Source organism: Carassius carassius, chromosome 16, assembly GCF_963082965.1.
Source record: "Carassius carassius chromosome 16, fCarCar2.1, whole genome shotgun sequence".
NCBI classification, from domain to species: domain Eukaryota; kingdom Metazoa; phylum Chordata; class Actinopteri; order Cypriniformes; family Cyprinidae; genus Carassius; species Carassius carassius.
In genome coordinates this window covers 23,321,185-23,341,108 of record NC_081770.1, presented here as the reverse complement: position 1 = coordinate 23,341,108, position 19,924 = coordinate 23,321,185, and the positions used below count along the sequence as shown (strand labels likewise).

Sequence of the window (19,924 nt, the reverse complement as noted above, 5' to 3'; positions counted from 1 at the left end):
ATGTTCATCTTCAGTTCACTCTTCACAGTAGTTCAGTCAGTGTACTATTTGAGTAAATGAATTACTCCTGGATATTGGTTTGTTTAACTCAGAGGGAGTGTCAGCCACATTAATAAAGTTAACCTGTTTCTCATTGGAGAGCTTGTAAACTTTGACTGTCAAAATCACTGAAATTTAACACAACACCACTAACTAATATTTACTGTATTATATTTACACTACTAGTCAAAAGTTATTGAAATATATTTATTTGGTCCAATTTTGAAATATTTTACTATTTAAACTAACTATTTTGTATTTGAATATATTTTAAAATGTAATTTATTCATGTGATCAAAGCTGAACTTTAAGCATCATAACTCCATCCACACGGTCCTCTAAAAATCATTCTAATATTCAGATTTGCTGCAGATTTAATGCTCTTTTTTTAAGCTAGTGCATCTGAGAGGTCAAGATTTGCAATTTGTACCTTTAAAAAAATGTTCTACAATTAAAAATAATATTATCAGAACTAAATGTGGCAAGTGGCACTTTTTTTTTTTTTCGCAAATCCACCAGGGAAATTTTACCCTGAGAACAGAATTTGACTAGCTCAATATTTGAACCACCAAAATACAGAAAGCACACAGGTTTGAATTATGCATGAAGCCAGAGACGTAGTTCCATTAAAAGACAATAATTTTATTCATACAATTACTAAAAAAACCAAGTATAAAACACCATACACCCTAAAATAGGGGAAATGAGTGCCGAGGACTTACCAGTGGAAGGACAGGGTCAGGGGGTGTGGGCAGTGGTGGAGTTAACAAATTACAACTACTCACGTTACTGCAATTAAGTAGTTTTTTCGGGTACTTATACTTTTTTGAGTGTATTTTTAAAGCTGTACTTTTACTTGTACTTCAGTACAAATTAAGCAAAATAATCGACTTTTGTTACTTTTAAATCATAGTTCATTACTGAGTAGCCTACGCCCACAATAGTAATTAATATTCAAACTTTTGACGGCACTTCAGCAGCCAATAAAAATATCAGATCGTGAAGGGACCAATAAAAACGCTGATATCTGAACCAGTGGGAAAAGCGCTGATCGGAAAAGAAAAGAGAAAAGAGCTGATCAGACATGAGGGAGATCAGCGTGATTTATGGACTCAGAGCTTGGAGAAACAAACTACATGGTAGTGTTATCATAAATGTCTATATTTTCATACAGATACTGAAATATCTGATACGGTTCCATTACTCATTTTCCACAGTTTCTACTGATTATACACCAAATAGAATCTGAGTCTGAATGTCCGTGAAAAGATATCAACCATTCAGAATAGATCTAAGCCTGACCAATGAAAATCCTTCTAGAAATTTTAGTGGTTGAAAGTGAAATGCACCAGTAAGTCTTTCAAAAATTAATGATGGAAGTTTAATTTCTTTACATTATAAATGTATGCTAGAAATGTTTTGGAATGGGATATTTATCTGATTTGTACATATAAATATCCTAGTCTAACTGCATCACTACATTGTATAGTCATTACAGGTCAAAGCCATCTGATATTCCATTTATCTAGATAAATAGGTCTAGCATACTGTATATGGCTCTCAGGGGCGTGTCTAGAGCATTTTCAGTGGGGGGGGGGGGGCCATGCTGGGGCACTGCCTCCATATGGGGTGGCAGCCAGAGACCCCAAAAAAAAAAAAAAGCTAAATTCTACAGTATACAGTATATTATGTAAATCCTATTTTATTATTTTTTAACTTGAATAAAGTTACTTGTAAACAGATGCAGTAATAAAGCACATTTTTCATTAATTTAGTATTTTGTCATCCCTGTATATATCCATTAAGTTAAATTTGAGAATAAATAGTTAATAGTTTTTTTATTTTTTTATTTGAAAGAAACTCCCTATATCTTTACTTCTTTTCATGGCTTGGCACTGCTCTCTTCCCTGCCTTCAAAAGAAACACGTATGTGTGTATGTTATTCTCAATCTCAAAAAAAAAAAAAAATCAAATTGTGAATGAAATGCACAGAATACGCACATCATTTCACGTGTAAATGACTAAGTTATGCCTGAAAATTTGACTATCTAACTGACTTGCAGTGCAAACTCTCATGCATTAACAAGTAACATGTCACCAGACAATTATTATTATGGAACATTCTGTGCATATTGTCATTTGGTTCAATCTTGTTATGTGGTCACTGTCACAAAAAAAACTGGTACAAAATATGCAAATCACCATGACTGTTTATTGTTTGATAGCACCCAGCATATTTTACTTTTATTGTGTTTTATTAAATGTTGACTGAACATTCGATTGAAATCAACCACGACCAACGCGACCAGAGCCTGACGTGGTAAAAACATTGATCTGAGAAAACCATGAAAAACATTAAGGTTACCTACCAGCTCTTTGTTTGGTGTCTTGTGATGTGTCATTCTTGAACGATTCGTTGAACGAATCTTTAATGTGACTAGGGAAGAACGAGTTGTCTCTGTGACGGCGACATCACTTTGATTGTTTTTTTTTTGTTTTTGTTTTCTAATCTTCAAAAATTACCTTGTTGTATGATTTATGTCTTTTGAGTTCACCCTTCAGATTAGACTATAGAACTGTACTGTTTAGGATTCAAAATTTGCTTTTAATTTATGTCATTATGTCCTTTTTGAGCAAGCATCTTATACATATATTAGGCCAATTTAAGCAATTATTATACCAGCAAACTCAAAATTGGATTAAAAATTAAACTAGGCTATAAATACTTGGATTATTATATTATTATATAGCCTAGTGTTTATTTACTGATAGACAGTCAAAAAGACAAATTAATCAATATTTTATTTATAACAAGGTTTTATTTATTTATAAAATAATAACACACCACAGATCCTCAAGAAACAGTAACAAAAACACAGTGACAAAAATAGCGCATAGATCTGTCACGTGATTAAGTAATGATTTGAACCCGACAAGACAGACAAGAGGTGAATTAATCACAGACTGAAGACCCAGGTAAACAATTAATTAATCTTTTCTGTATCTTTATAGCATTTTAGTTTTGTATTGTTTGTAGTGTGATCAGCGTTTGCTTAAGATGTGTTGGGGAAGTAACACATAACATTTTAATTGCATTTTGCTAAAAAGAATGAAATGACTCGAAAAAAGATTCGTTCATTTTGCTGAATGAGACTTAAAAGTCTGAGTCAGTATAATGATCCGAACTTCCCATCACTAGTGTCTCGACTTCCCACACTTAATAAAGTAAAAGTCCAAGTCCGCGACAAGCGTTGTTTCTCTGACGACGCTGCACTTCTTTGAATCGCGAACTTCAGTAAAGTCTATAAAATGATTGGCCATAAAATTAACCAATCACAAGACATCTTATAGGGGGGCACCTGGGGTGGCAAATCGATGAACAAATGGCGCACAGAATGAACAAATGTTTAAAATTGAGATTTTTGTAATTGAACAATATTTATATATGTCAATAAAAGCCTATATAAAATCTGTTCATCGTATAAAGTGAAGGATTCTTTTTAGAAGACTTGGACTAAACCAATTTCAAAGCTTGAAATAATGAGTGCCATGAAAAAAAATGGATGGACAATTATTATTATTTTTTTTTTAATATTAAAATATCTATACGGCAGTATACAATATGTGGTAGTTCTGCCAATGGTTTTGAAAATGATTCTACACCATGAAATAAAAAATAACCCTACTTGCTTTTTTAGTGCACAGTACCAGTCTTGTGGCGAACAATTGTTTAGGGGAATTACAGTTAAAACCCAAGGACCAGATATGATGAATGAAGACCAGTTGTGTATGTTTCAAAGTCCACTCCAAAGGGAGATTATTTTTTTTTTAATCCCTTTTCAAGATCTACAACAAATGGCTCGTTTGGACTAAAGCGTTGTTTTCCAGGGTTTGTGATGTCACAAAGCGGCCAATTAGAATGTCATTAAAATAAATCCCCCCTATGGAAATGGTTGGGGGGTTGGGAGGGGCGACGTCGTAGTTAAAACGCTCGATTGAGTGGATCAGACAAGACGATGACAAAGAAGTGCTGCTGTAGTTTCATGTTTTGAGGGGAATCATGAAGGGAGTACAGTGCTGGTTTTGCCAAAAAGCTTTTGCTAAAAGATGGAGCAGTTCCCACTTTGTTGGGACAATCTGCTTTATCTGCATCACAGCCTGTAAGTGTGCTGCTTTATATTTGTTGTTGTGTGTGTTAGTTACATTTCAAAGTATAAGTTGACTGGCGTTTCTGCGATGTAACACATATTACCGTTGCACTTATCTGTACATAGTAAATGCAGTTGTTTTTAAGCTGTTATTGACATCTAAAATTTGATTTAGCCCAAAAAATAAAATAAAAATGTTACCACTCTAATATGTCTTGCAATATCTGTGTGTGCAAAGGTTCTGCGCTATCCTCTTGTTAAATATTCTCAGGGTCTGAATCCAGTTAAAACTGATATGGAAATACTGATGCTATTTTAACTACCGTACAGTATACTGGAGCAGAGAGAGCTTGCCGCTTGAGCAAGGGCGGGGCATTTGCTAATGCATTATTCAAATCAAAAGTTGAGCTTGTTAACATTAGTTAATGCACTGTGAATAAGCATGAACTAACAATGAATAACTGTGTTTTCAGTAACTAACATTAACAAAGATAAATAAATACAGTAATAAATGTATTGTTCATTGTTTGTTCATGTTAATTAATGAATTAACTAACATTGACTAATGGACCATTATTCTAAAATGTTATCATAATTTGTTATATAATAATGTAAAACAATATATTTGTATATTAGTTGAAAGTGAATTTTTTAAACTGCATATATTGTTGTTGTTGTATTTATTTTTTAAGAAGCCCTTTTTTGAAAGTATTTATTGATTGTGCAAAGACTCAGTTAGCACACACCAACCATTTGCAAATAAACTAAAGACCTTTGAGTTTAACATATCAGTGTTTACCAAGTCTACCCTGCAACATCCATTAGATGACATCCAACTATTAAAGTTAAAAAGAACATTTTATTTTTCATTGTGAGATAAGGAGGATCAACAGTTCATCTAGGAGACAACATTTTAAGAAAAGACAAATAGGTGTCAATCTCCTCATCTGTCTTCTGCAGAGGTGGGTAGAGTACCCAAAAACTGTACTCAAGTAAAAGTAAAAGTACTTCTAGAAATATTTACTCAAGTAAAAGTAAAAGTACTAGTCTTGAATAGTTACTTGAGTAAGAGTAAAAGAGTATCGGATAAAAAATCTACTCAAGTAGTTAGTTACTAGTTACTTTGGGTCATATATACTGAGCCTATTTTTATTTAGATATATAGATAAAATGTATGTAATGTATGTGTGCGTGTATAAATGTATATATTTCATCAGCCTTTACTCCAATTTATGTAATTTATTATAAAACCCTGTCTGTTTACTTAAGTAACAGATATAGGTGTCATGCCATAACATATTTTTAATACGACTTTATATTAAATGTGAATTTAACAATGAAAGTTAATGTGATATAAATATTGCTACTAATCTTTCATTGTTCAGAAAGAGAGCAAATAACATTTACATTATTAAAGATAATTTTCACTGACAGTCTAGATTTCAATCACTCTCAGAAACTCCCATTAAAATCACTGAAACTGTTAACACTGTGAAATCAATATCTTAATTAAAGATTCGTACACACATTTGCACTTTGTTGTTTCTGACGAGAGAATTCGCCAGAAAGAGGTATTCAGTCAGTGAGCGAGTGAAGGAAGCACCGGCATTTTAGCGATGACTCATCTGAACGCCTCTGATTGGCCAATGCTTTAATAAGCTCAAAAGAATCATGTGTGATTTGTTATAATGCGCAATGCTGTAAAAACACATCTATCTCTGGATCAGCGCCAGCAAGCAATCACAGATCTGAATTTAGCGGCTGATAATATGACTCGCTGAACGTACTTGCACCAGTGTGATTGTATTAAAATTAATAAAATCTTAATCGGCTATTTTTTGTCTTTTGGAAGCTGCATTCAACTTGACTCCCCTCTGTTATAAGCCACACACGCATGGGCGTCAGTTTGGTTTGAAATGTGGTGGGGACAGAGACGCATTCAGAAGTGCATTTTCAGAAGTGCTGGGTACAATGATGCATTTTTTTTTCTCTTTCGCGCAGGTCATGTTTTGAAAGACGTCCTGTATCTTATTAATGTAAATAAATAAAAATGTATACAAAAATGTGATGATGTCCGACTCGTTTTATGAAGAAGAAAGCCGTACAAAGCATTAGACATAAAATATATGACCCACTAATCTGCTTCATATCATCATATAAGTACCATGTTGACAATATGACATGGCCATGACGTGGTTTAATGAACCTAAACAATGATTACCAAATTTCTCTTTCATGTTGCTTTGTTATAACCACTGAAAACGGGGAAAAAATCTAACCCAAAATCGGGCCTCGCTCTACATTATCCCGCTTATTACATGGCTACCCACCAAATAAATTAATAATTTGACACAAAATATTGATTTAAAAAAGAGTTTATTGATTTAAACACGATTGTATTGCTTCCGCTAAAGAAAATAGTTCCGTCTCTACGATTAGAATCCTGCCGCGTCCATAGCAACGCTCTGTTTTTCATGGCAACGGTGTTATTATCAAGAAATAACAGACTTCATTCTACAGTGGAATTCAACCAAGCCATGTAATAATTTGATTTAATTCCCAGTACAATTTACCATATCTACACACAACACAACTTAAGCACTACAAATTTTATCAAGATTGAAAAAGCAAAAATACGTGTAGCACATGAACACTATTGACTATCACACCATGATCTGACTGCTCTCAATTCACAACAACATGCATCCATCCAATCTACATCAGGCATTTTGACTAAAACTTGATCCATTCCTCATCATCATCATCATCATCATCACAACTATTCCAGAATTCAGCAATAGATTCAAGAAATAATTAAACAAGATACTGACTACTCAACAATCATCTCCCCCAATACTTGCTGTATGAGCGCAAACCGTAACTAGCTAATTAAGTTGTTGGCTAAGGAAGTCTAACGTAACATTAATTGCAAGAGAAGAATTAAAACAGCCGATTGTGTGCAAATGCACAAGACCTAGCCATAATACCAGCAAATCTTAATAAACATAAGTTATCGCGTCTTACCTTTGTGTCAGTGGTCTGCAGACCCATGCTGTGTGTACAACAACATCCATTTCTACAGGTTATCACTTTGATATGTTATAGTCCATGGCACTAGGATGCAACCTTGTGATATTGTATGAAGGCTAAATGACTTGCTCGTCTATGATACATTCACCAGAAATTCTGGCCAATCCCAGCAAAGACTAGGTAGCCTCGTTCCCGCTCGTTCACTGTCCATTCCAAACTGTCAACTCATTTGAAAAACATTCTTTAAAAAAAAGAAGCGCGATAGTCATATAGAGAAAATAATGTTACAGTTGTTGCAGTTTTAATGAACAGAAAAGCGTGTAGCCAGCGCAGCAGCAGAACGGCTAAATTGAACTCGAGGTTTTCAAAAAAAAAAAAAAAAAAAAAAAGTGGTGGGTACAAAATGACTCATGACGAAATCTGGGGGGGACGCGTCCCCCCCGTCCCCCCCGTCCCCCCCGTCCCCCCCGTCCCCCCCGAAATCGACGCCTATGCACACACGTACAACAAACTAATGTCACAGTGGTATCGTGTACTGTAATCGAATGTTGCCCAAGTTATTACCTGTTAAACAGTAGACAGCACACGCGGTGTTCATATAATAAGGATCTCCATCGCTAGCAAATAATAACCTTTGCAGATTTCAATTCAGTGCAGTTCCAGCCATGTTTTCAACGCTCTTTCTGTTTTTAAACGTTACAACTCCTCACCACTTCAGACGCTCAGCGCGTGCGGCAGGGAACTGAAAGACTCATTCAAACTGATTCATGAACCAATTCACTCGTTTGCCAATTGGTTTGATCAAGCCTTTGATCAGAATTGACTCAAAAGAATGAATCATTCGCGAATGGGCATCGCTCATTGCCCAGAGAAAAGTAGACGGCGCGTTTGGAATAAACTGAAGCATTATAGCATTAAGATAAAGTAACGAGAGGAGCGTCGCCCACAGTAACGAAGTAAAAGTACAGATTTTCCCCCCAAAATTTACTCAAGTAAGAGTATAAAGTACCTATCTTTAAATATACTCCGAAAAGTAAATGTAACGAAGTAAATGTAACTCGTTACTACCCACCTCTGGTCTTCTGTCTTTTGTTTATCAGTTCAAAAGATTGCTCAATTCGAATAAACACATTTCACAATATAATGGCAGTTACAGATATTTTGCAATGCTTGTACTATTGAATTGTCTGAAGCTTGAAAGTGTTGCGAATCTTCTCTCGTCTCACTCATTTCTAATGGGACAGATTCATTCATTACATAATGTTCTTCCTGATTCAACATCTAACATCTAACAGGTTTAATCTTTAAACATGGCAATTAATTTGAAACCTGCACTTTGCTTCCTGTTCATACAGTATGTTACATACATTTGACTCAAGAAGTTTGACTTCTCTAAGGTATTTTTTTTGGTGTGTCCAAAGGACAAACATGAGTTGCTGCATCAGTTACAATTAATTTATAATCTATTTATTTATTCATTTTATGATTTTTATTTTTTAACAGGAAACGTTGTTTGTGCACAGAGAGGTCTGGTGTAAGAAATTCATCTTTTTGACATAGGTAAATTATTAACTTGTTGATCTCCAAGCAGACAGACCAAAAAAACAAAACACAAAAGGGATCCAGTACTTGTGAACTGAGCTCAAAATGAGAATTCCTGTAAAACTCCTCACCTTTAGCTTTTTTTGTTGTTCAAAATGTTAAGGCAAGTTGTTGTTGTTGTTTATTTGAATATCTTTTCTATTAAGATTTTACTGACTTTACTGTAAATGCTATATTATTTTCAGTTTCCAAAATATTTAACTGACCTTATGTAGCTTTAGAGAGTGTTGATTATTTGTGTGTGTTCTTCAGCATTTAATAGATAAAACAGACACAGTTTCCTTTCTGTCGGTCACTTTCGACATCACGTGGGATATCGCTTCGATAGACCAATCTACTTCGAGTGTAAACTAAACGAGCCAATGCACATTGACATGCAATTATTGCATCCAGCTCCAGCCGACCACAGCGTGAGTATAAGAAGGCAGCAGGTGCAATGCATACCAGCTTTTTGCTTCAGAGCCAAACGACAACATCATTCTGCTCTGTCCAAGTGTCTTCAGTGAGCTACGAGTTCAACGCACAATTTTGTATCTTTTACAACATGTACAGTGACTAAAATAGGTCTTTTACCACAGTAAAGTGACTTTTACTTGTTCCTAATTTGCATCACATTTTTGGGGGCACTTAGTCCTGTTTGGTGGGGCAGAGGGAAGGGGACGGTTGTTTTTTATCTACATTTCAGAGATTCACAGACTTCATGGATTCATATCACCTTTGCTCTTAAGAGTTCATGAATAATTCTTTTGGAAAACAGGTAATCAGAGTTTTATCAGTACTCATTCATGTTTAACACCAAAGACATATTTGCATTGATTTGTGTTAAATAAGGAAAGTGAATTAGCCTTTAATAAAGATTAAATATTTGTTAGATTATTCAGTCAATGCTATTTATACAGTTTATTAGCTTTGTAAACTAAACAATTTATCATGTTTTACAGCTTAAAATGAAACCTTATGAGCTGTTTCTTTTTCTTCTGTTAATGATCATAGATGTCTCAACAAATGCTCAAGGTAACGCAATCATACACCGTTAAGCCAAAGAATAAACAACCAGTATGTTGCACAAAATATAATAATATCATGTTTGTATGTCACCTATATTTATTATTAATATTTTTATTTATATATATATAGTTTTTTTTGTTCATTTTCTATGAAATTTCATTGACCATAAAACCAAATGTGGGTCTAAATTTGAAGTAAAGTTAGCTGTCATTAAACTGCTCTGCTCTGCTTTATTTCAGTAAAACTATCTTTTAGTAATGACTGAATTTTATTTCTTGATCTACAGAAGTCACCTGCGAGGGGGAACAACTCATCAATGTTGACATTTTATTTGGAAATGCAAGTATCGTTTCACCTTACAAACCTGGACATATTTTAGTTTTTCGATGCACTGATGAGAAACAGAAGATGCGTGGACATCGAGCAATTGAATGCCAGTCAGATGGAAAATGGGATTACCCGTATCCAACATGTATAGGTATGAAGCAATACTGTAATAATATATTTGCTTTAAATATTTAAGAATGGTTTTTGCTTGGTGATAACAGTCTAAAAATAAAATGTGGGCCACCACCGAACATGAACCATGAGAATGCAGAAAAAAAGAAGAAAATCAATTGATTAGGCCTACCTAAAAAAATCAATGCAAAAAAGAATACAATACAATTTTGGGAAAAAAAGCAAAAATACAGTTGATATCGATTACCTGTGCTATACATTTTTTGTTCCGATATTTATATTTTATGCAGTCATTAAACTGCTCTGCTCTGCTTTATTTCAGTAAAACTATCTTTTAATAATGACTGAATTTTATTTCTTGATCTACAGAAGTCACCTGCGAGGGGGAACAACTCATCAATGTTGACATTTTATTTGGACATCCAGGTATCGTTTCACCTTACAAACCTGGACATATTTTAGTTTTTCGATGCACTGATGTGAACCTGAAGCTTAACGGACATCGAGCAATTGAATGCCAGTCAGATGGAAAATGGGATCAGCCATATCCGACATGTAGAGGTATGTTTGCTTTAAATATTTAAGAATTGTGTGTTTTTTTCTTTTCTTTTTTTGTGATAGAGGTATGAAGCAATACTGTAATAATATATTTGCTTTTAATATTTAAAAATTGTTTCTGCTTGGTGACAACAGTCTAAAAATAAAATGTGGGTCACCACTGAACATGAACCATGAGAATGCAGAAAAAAAGAAGAAAGAGTCAATACAATACAGAATACAATACAATTTTGAGAAAAAAAGCAAAAATACAGTTGATATTGATTACCCGTGCTATAAATTTTTTGGTCCAATATTTTAGTGCCACTGTGCTATAAACTCCCTCCCATAAGACACAAGATATATTAGTCTAATTAATAATAGATTAGTAATAGATCTAATTAGTAATAGATTATTATTATAATTATTATTATTATTATTATTTATCCCTGGGATTTATATGATGTTCTGTCCTCTGTATTATTAAATAAATCAAAAGGTAACAAACAGGTCTAATGCTTTTCAGATTTAAAAAAACTAAGCTAAAAACTTTTATTGTTCCACTGTTTTCTGCCATGAAAGTTCTTAAATACAGGTCTTAAAAACCTTCATAGAAAAGGAAATACATGTGTAGTAGTAATAACAATAATAATAATAATAATAATAATAATAATAATAGTAGTAGTAATAATTTTTTTTATACATTTTCTTGGTGATAACAGGCACGGGGAAATGTGGTCCACCACCACCAGTGAACGATGGAGATACAACAGATATTACAAAAAAGGAATACAACACAGGAGAGAGAGTTGAATACATCTGCTTTAGTAAATACACACTGGATAGACGTTCCCCTTTCTCCAACATCTTGACCTGTCAGCAAGGAGAATGGAGCGGGAGTGTTAAATGTTTAAGTAAGTATGAACACACCACCATATCATGCACAGATATCAAGATGTTTTCTTGTAGTTTAAGTTGTATGTTTTGATGATTAGTTAATAAATGTTTACTGTGACATTGATAGGGACATGTTGTGTTGATTTCAGAGCCCTGTACAGTGACAGCGGAGATAATGAAGGAAAGAGGTATAGACTTCGCCTACGGTGGTGAACAAAAGTTCTTCGCACCACATGATGATCACGTCACCTTTAAGTGTCAGTGGGGCAAAAGATCAGTAGGTGTTGGCTTCAGACAAAAGTGTAATGATGGAGTGATGACTTTGCCTGAGTGTGTGTGACAGTGGAAATAAAACATAGATGAAGCATCAACTGTACTACGAGGCAAGAAGAACTTGAGCAGATCAAAATAAAATAAAACTGCCCTATTCAGTTTGTCTGTTTTGGACTTCTTTTAAGTAATAGCAAACAAACAAACAAACAACTAAAGACATACTAAATGTATAATTCTTTAGATGTGCATGGATGAAAATAATATTAACCCTTTAACCCTAAATTTTTCCTAAATACTGCAAGTCAGTGCATGTATTCACTTTATGTAATTAACTTTAAGGATTCATTCTTCATTTATTAAGATGCCTTGAAAAAAATTGCATTCTGGTGGAAAACAAAGACTTTTAAGATGAAAATGACATGAAATGACCATTATAACCAGTAGATGTCAGAGTGAACACTCATTAGCTCAGTTCAGGATATCCGCAGGATTTTTAGGCTCAAATTTAAGACTTTTTATAAGAGTTTTTGGTAACACTTTCTGTCAAGCCCGTAGTTATAACACATTATTATAACTGTTGTGTTCTTAAAGGGTTAGTTAACCCAAAAATCTAAATTATGTCATTAATAACTTACCCTCATGTCGTTCCAAACCCGTGAGACCTCCGTTTATCTTTGGAACACAGTTAAAGATATTTTAGATTTAGTCAGAGAGCTCTCAGTCCCTCCATTGAAGCTGTGTGTACGGTATACTGTCCATGTTCAGAAAGATAAGAAAAACATCAAAGTAGTCCATGTGACATCAGAGGGTCAGTTAGAATATTTTGTAGTATTGAAAATACATTTTGGTCCAAAAATAGCAAAAACTATGACTTTATTCAGCATTGTCTTTTCTTCTGGGTCTGTTGTGAGAGAGAGTTCAAAACAAAGCAGTTTGTCATATACAATACATTATCTTCTTGTCGATTAAAGGGTTCACATTTATAACTCTGCACATTTGCTCTGTAAAATATGGCTAGATTTTCGCACTGGTCTGAATAAAAACAGCAGATGGATTTATTGAAATTGCACATTCATTCTCTGCCAGCAGGTGACACTTTTGGAATGGCAGAAATTTTCGCGGTAACCACAGTACACAAAGTAGCACAACACCTGAATTTGAAACATGCAGCGCTCATGTTTATTTAATGCAGTGGTTCTCAAACCTCTCCATGAAGTACCCCCAGCACTGCACAGTTTGTATGTCTCCCTGTATCTGACACCCACTTCAGGTCTTGCAGTCTCCACTAATGCATTGATGAGTTGAATCAGGTGTGATAGATGAGGGAAACATACAAACTGTGCAGGGCTAGAGGTACTGCAGGACAGGTTTGAGTACCACCGATTCAATGAAATCATTTCCTTTTTTAATCATCACATTCAGCCGTATCGCAATTATTTTCTTTCTTTCCCCAAAATTAATCATAATTAAGACTTTCTTTTACCATTTAGGACTTTTTATGGCCGTAAATGTGACATAACCTAATCTTGGATTGGTTGGTTCTTCAAAGCTCATCCCGGAGCTGCTGTCATAGCAACCGGTCCGTAAGCTTAAACTTGCTCGGGAGCAGGCTTATTTCATGTAAAATAAGCCAGGGACAGTAATTAAAAATAATAATAATTGAAAGAAATGACTGAAAAATAATATAATAATGCTGTGTAGTCTATAATACTATAGAGACAGCCAGTTTTACTCATTGAAATATTTATTAATGATAAAATAATTACTTTCTGATTGTTGTAGAGCCTTACACACATACTATACAGTTAATCTGAGTCATGCATTAATTTGTGTACCGACAGCTATAGTGGGAGTGGCTTGATATATCTATTATACCATTTATGTAGTTTTGTTCGGTGTATGTCCTTATAAATTTCCAGAAATTTTTAAAGTTTTTCATCAGGTGTCTTTTTTAATCATATGATTTCATTGGGTTGCTATCTTGCCCACAAGCCAATCGCAGCATTGCTGATCATGGTTTCCAGTATCAATACATCTGCCCTTTTCAGGGAATATGAGAACGCACAGACAATTTTATTCAGATATTTGATTCAAATGTGCAAATTCGTTTGAAGAACAAAATTAGCCAAAGATCAGTTTTCACGATTAGAAGATCTGGCATCTTTCAAATCATCTCAGATGTATTAGCCCAAGCGAGGTACGAAGAATGGGTTCCAGGACAGAGCACAGCAGGATCAGGAAACAACATGGGCATATACGACCAGTGGTTTTCAAACCTGTCCTCGAGGCATCCCAGCAATGCACAATATGTAAGTTTCCCTTATTAGACAAACACACTTCAGTCTTGCAGTCTCCATTAATGAGCTGACAAGCTGAATTAGGTGTGATAGATAAAGGAGATGTACAAAATATGCATGGGTGTATGCCAGAAAGCGTTTTTGTTGTTGTTGTTGTTTTTGGAAACTCTGTTAACCCCAGAAAAGGGAAACTCAGGGTTTTTGGATTTCTAAACCACTCGGTAGTAGGGGTGTAACAATTCACTCGTTTTCTCGATGCATCGATTACAAACCCTGACGATGCATATGCATCGATCTTGAAACATGATTTTTGAATCATGAATCGCCGATCTCGGACAGTAATCGATTCAAAATGCTAAGAATCGAATGAATCGTGATTTCTATAGCGATTCTAATACTTTCAAAATATATACACATTAAGTTACTACAAGCACAAATTAATGGAGACATTGAACAGTGTTCGTGAATCGTGCCTCTAATCTGTTCCTTCACGCGCTCCACTGTTTACCGAGACTGTCACAGGATTGCGCTCGCACTCCGTTCGTCTCTGACGCAGCTGACGTGCGATCTATAGGATTTGGGGCCAGTAATACTAAAGTGAAGTAGCTTTACTTTTCTGTAGTCTGTCAATGGCTCTCAGCATCAGGGGCGGCTGGCCAATAGAGGGCGCTAGGGCGCCGCCCCCCCATGAGCATATATCATAGACTGCAGTCAAATACATGTAAATACATAAATAAATCATATATAAAATTATCAATATTTGTGTGTTTGAGATAGTAAATGCAGCTAGTATATTTGAAAAATATTATAGAAACTCAAAATGTTTGTTTTTCTACACGTCCCGTCTAGATCTGTACACGTGATCAGCTCTGGGGCGCTGGAGAAAGCGCCCCAGAAAGGCGGGTCTTTGGAGCAGTTTAGCCAATTGCTGATTTTAGATATAAATGTTTGACATAAACTGTAGCCAATCAGCGAGCTAAAATCTAGTCAGCTATGGGCGCTTCGCCTAGCGCCCCAAACTGCGCGCGGCCGCGAGGCGCGAGCAATGGGCGCGAGCCACTACTAAAGTATCGAGTTTATTATGTTTATTTACTGTACATTTTGTGGAACATTTGTTTGAAATCACTCAAAATTGTTGCAGGTAATAGTTGTATTTAATCAGCTAATTAATGACTAAGTATTTTGTTTGAGTTAAATTTCAAATGCAAATAGAAAGTTTGTGCAATATGTTTGTTTTTGTGCAAAAATGCCTCAACCTTTTAATATTGGCATTAAATAATTACTTTTCACAGAGCACTGGTATCCTGGGTGGTTATTAATTATAATAGGATTTTTTTATTTATATAGCCTTTCCAACAAAGTCGCTTTACAATATAGGCCTAGGTTAAGGAATTGAACTAAATAAACCTCAACATCAAAGATAGACATACCAAGGGCAGATATAAATATACAGAGTTCAGTTACAAAAGTTAGGTTAAAGATTCAAGCAAGTAACATAAACATTAATAATAAGGTAAAATTTAAAGATTCTGAGCTAAAGAGTAATATTCAGACAAAAAAAAAAGGTTTTGAAGGAGAAAAGGGTGAATGCTTGACAGACGTCTTGAGCAAAAGCATTCCACAACCTGGGAGCCACAATGCTATAAGACCTGGTGTCCCATGGTTACCAAGGCCAAGCTATTTAAAATAACCGAATATGACAGCCCCACCTAACATAATTTTCACCAGCCGCCACAGTCAGCATACTTACAGCATTACCTGAGCAGTCGAAAACTGTATTTATTCCATGGACGGAGCAGAAATGTAATTGTCTAAATCATATGCACAGTTTCATTGAATGATAAATATGTTTAAACAATGCGGATGAACCGAATGTACGAAGGAAACTGTAAAAATAATCACAGCATTAATGTGACCTTGAAATAAGAGCACAAGGTTTATCTGAAAATCAGATGCATGAAAGTAGCGTTTGTAGCTTTAGCAAACAGACATCTGGTGCATTTTCTTTCAGGATCATCATTCACTGATGGAGAGGAAAAGTTAAATAGCTAGCCTACTATAGCATTTTATTTTGTGAAAATGAGATAAAGAAGTTTTCACACACAAAAAGAGAAGTGATCTCACTCTCATAGACGTGCCAGCCTTTATCTGCAGCTAAACTGAATAAAAGCAGAATGAACTGATGAAACTTAAAAAAAACCCCACAATAAATAAAATTTATGAATGATGCAGTTCTAAGTGACATATAATTACAGAACATAAACTATAAACTATATATTCTACCTTATTCTCTGCAGAAAATTAAAATAATTGCTAATTAAATGTAGCCTAGTATAGAAAACAATCATAAAATTGCCATTAGAAAAAAAAAATATTGATTACAAATGATTGATTATTGTCCAGTAGTGTATTTGATTTCTTACAGCTAATTAAAAGTAATAAAAAAATAAGAAAATTCCTTGTAAAAATAAATAAAAATAAAAATTAGAATAATTATGAAAATACTACATACATAAAATTATTGTATTTGATTTTTCTGTCACTTCTGAAATGATGGCTATGCCCCTGGTGTGACAAAATGTTAGCCTATACATAATACTCTTTAAGCTCTTTTTTTAAATCTTGCATTACATACATTTTTACGTATGCCATTTCGCATCATTAAACTAGCATTTAACAATGGACAAAAGTTGTTTTTTTTTCTTCCCTATGGTTCTCTAACCATAAAGGCTGCTGTAATTTGCCTCCTGACTAAGCATTTAAAGATTTTAGGGGAAACATTTAAATAATCCTGTGAATGCACTTAAAAATGCAGAATCAAATCGTTATAATCGAATCGAATCGAATTTAATTGTGAATTGAATCGAATTGAATCGTTCTAAATTTGCAAAAATTGTTCTTGAATCGAATCGAAAACCTATGAATCTTGAATCGAATCGCATCGCTGCCTTCCCAAAGATTCACAGCCCTACTCGGTAGGTAATGTTTAAATACCTCAGTATTTACCAGCCATGTCAAATGTTCACATTCCTTGTACATCATTTCTAGTTGACAAGTCTAAGTAAAATAAATCAACTCTTTTTATGTGCTTCAAATCCTGAACTATGTTGTTCACATATGCTGCCAAAGGAAACAAAAGATTAAAAAGCATAACTTCAGTTAATATTAGCACACAAACATGGACAAAGCCACAGGGTCACCCAGGGACTAAAGTATTTTTTTTAGGATCAAGTCCTGTTTGGAGGGGTGAATGGAAGGGGGCAGCTGCTTTCAGCAACACATAGTTTGCAAATTCATATCACTGCTTAAAAAATTACTACTGCTTAAGTGTGTTTAACTACCTCTTTTGGAAATGTAAAATAATTTAAAATACCTGTCTGAATACAATGATTGGTTTTTCCATTAAAGCTCATGTTCTATAAAATCCAAATGTGGGTCTAAACATGAAGAAAACTTATCATTGATTTTATTATTAGTATAGCATGGCATACACCTTAGTATGGTTTAAATTTAATAGAGCATTTCTTCTTAGTTTTACTTTATTGATTAATATCAGCTGACAATAAACTGCTGTGAACCTGAAGATGTATGGCCAGCGAACAATTGAATGCTTGTCAAATGGAAAATGGGATCAGTTCTTTCCAAAATGTGGAGGTATGAAGACATTCGCTGATCTTTGTATGATTATGTAGTAAAAAAAAAAAAAGACCAGTATTTCTTCTTTCTCTAGATGTCACATGTCCTCTGAACACAACAGAAAACAACATCAGAATAGAGCGATTTCCTGATATTGAGGGTCCTGTCAAACCTGGACATTATTTAATATTTTCATGCAATGGACAAGGACTTATTTTAAAAGGACAGCGAGAAATCACTGGCCAGAAAAATGGAGAATGAAGCAGTCCATTTCCAAAATGTGAAAGTAAGGGCTTTTATTTTTATATTAGAGGTGCTTTCTCATACTGTATTGGTATTAGGTGCTTTGACAAAATAGCAAACCTAAGTACCAACTTTTTAACCAATTATTGTTTCAATTAACCTTAAGTATTTTTTTAGAAAAAGGCCTCTTACAGTGCATTACATTGAAATTTTTTTAGAGTTACACCATAAAACACCATAAAAATAAATCTTGCTAATATCGTGACTAATTATTGAAACACTGACTAAACGTTACAGTTAATACCGATTCAAATAAATAATAATCAAGGAAAATGTGTTTGCCTTCAGAGAGAACTGAATGTGGGCCACCACCACTCCAGCAAAATGCAGACACAGTAGAAATGCCAAAAAAAAAGAATATAGTTATGAAAATAAAGTAAAATACATGTGCTATAATAAATTCACAATGGAAGGCTACTTGACCTGTGTGCAAGGTGAATGGAGAGGATACTTTACGTGTTTGAGTAAGTAGAGACACTCACCTGTTTTTTATGTCTTAATGTTGTAGTTTAAAATATAGGTTGTGCAGATAAATAAATGTATGTTTATTGTTACATTTTTAAGTTTGTTTTAGAGCCGTGTTTGGTGACAGTGGAAGAAATTAATAAAAGGGGTATAGAGTTGAAGTGGAGTGAACAGTAAAAAATATTCTCACCACACATGGATGCAGTCTCTTTGCATGTCAGACAGGCAAATATATAAAAGATGAAACTGCCTTAAGACAAACATGTATAAATGGAGTGATGCATCTACCTCGGTGTGCATAAAATCAACACTTCATTAACAACACAATGTACAAGTTTTTATTTTACAAAATAAAAATCCTAAAGCATTGATGAAATAAGTACACTACATGTGTCTGTTGTTGGTTGGTTTCATGCATTTTGTAGACCCTCCACAATAACTTGTAAATTCGTCCTTAAATTCCAAAAATGGAAATTATGTCAATGAGTGTTTTAATGTGATGTAATAAACATTTTAAAATGTTTGACTCTCGGGTGTAAATTCAGTAATCCAGTGACATTTAACACAGTAAAATAACATTCTCAATATGAAGAAATTGTTCAATGTCTACAATTTAGATTTGTATTTACCTGGATATTTGATTAAAAAAAAATATGTTACAAATTTTAATCAATCCAGATAATTGTATACTTATAATTTGTTATATAATAGATAAAATATATATATATATATTTGTATATTAATTGAAAGTGAATTTTTTTAAACTGCATATATTGTTGTTGTTTTATTTTTATTATTTTTTAAAGAAGCCCTGTTTTAAAAGTATTTATTGATTGTGCAAAGACTCAGTTAGCACATGCCAACCATTTGCAAATAAACTAAAGACCTTTGAGTTTAACATATCAGTGTTTACCAAGTCTACCCTGCAACATCCAGTAAATGACATCCAACTATTAAAGTTAAAAACAACATTTTCTTTTTCATTGTGAGATAAGGAAGATCAACAGTTCATCTAGGAAACTACAATTTAAGCAAAGACAAATGGGTGTCAAACTCCTCATCTTTCTTTTGTCTTTTGTTTATCAGTTCAAAAGATTGCTCAATTCTAATAAACACATTTCACAATATAATAGCAGTTACAGATATTTTGCAATGCTTGTACTATTGAATTGTTTGAAGCTTGAAAGTGTTGTGGATCTTCTCTCGTCTCACTCATTTCTAATGGGACAG

At 34.1% G+C, this 19,924-nt stretch overlaps 1 protein-coding gene and 1 long non-coding RNA gene across 3 annotated transcripts in view; both read left to right on the top strand.

The window, feature by feature from the left end:
* The window catches only part of LOC132159954 (E-selectin-like), a 159,477-nt gene that overhangs the window by 130,513 nt on the left and 9,040 nt on the right, over positions 1-19,924 (top strand). The window contains exons 2-5 of one of the 2 annotated variants that reach the window (XM_059569647.1): positions 9,550-9,576; positions 9,761-9,833; positions 10,114-10,305; positions 10,656-10,847. In XM_059569647.1, the coding sequence (XP_059425630.1) occupies positions 9,553-9,576; positions 9,761-9,833; positions 10,114-10,305; positions 10,656-10,847 (481 nt within the window). In that variant the 5' untranslated portion in view covers positions 9,550-9,552. Of the gene's footprint in view, positions 1-9,130; positions 9,577-9,760; positions 9,834-10,113; positions 10,306-10,655; positions 10,848-19,924 lie in introns of those variants that run through there. The other variant, XM_059569646.1, reaches the window with a different exon arrangement.
* LOC132159957 (uncharacterized) lies at positions 17,853-19,239 on the top strand. The gene is made up of 4 exons (XR_009437925.1): positions 17,853-17,944; positions 18,021-18,212; positions 18,518-18,693; positions 18,804-19,239. It is a non-coding gene; the product is annotated as an uncharacterized LOC132159957 (long non-coding RNA).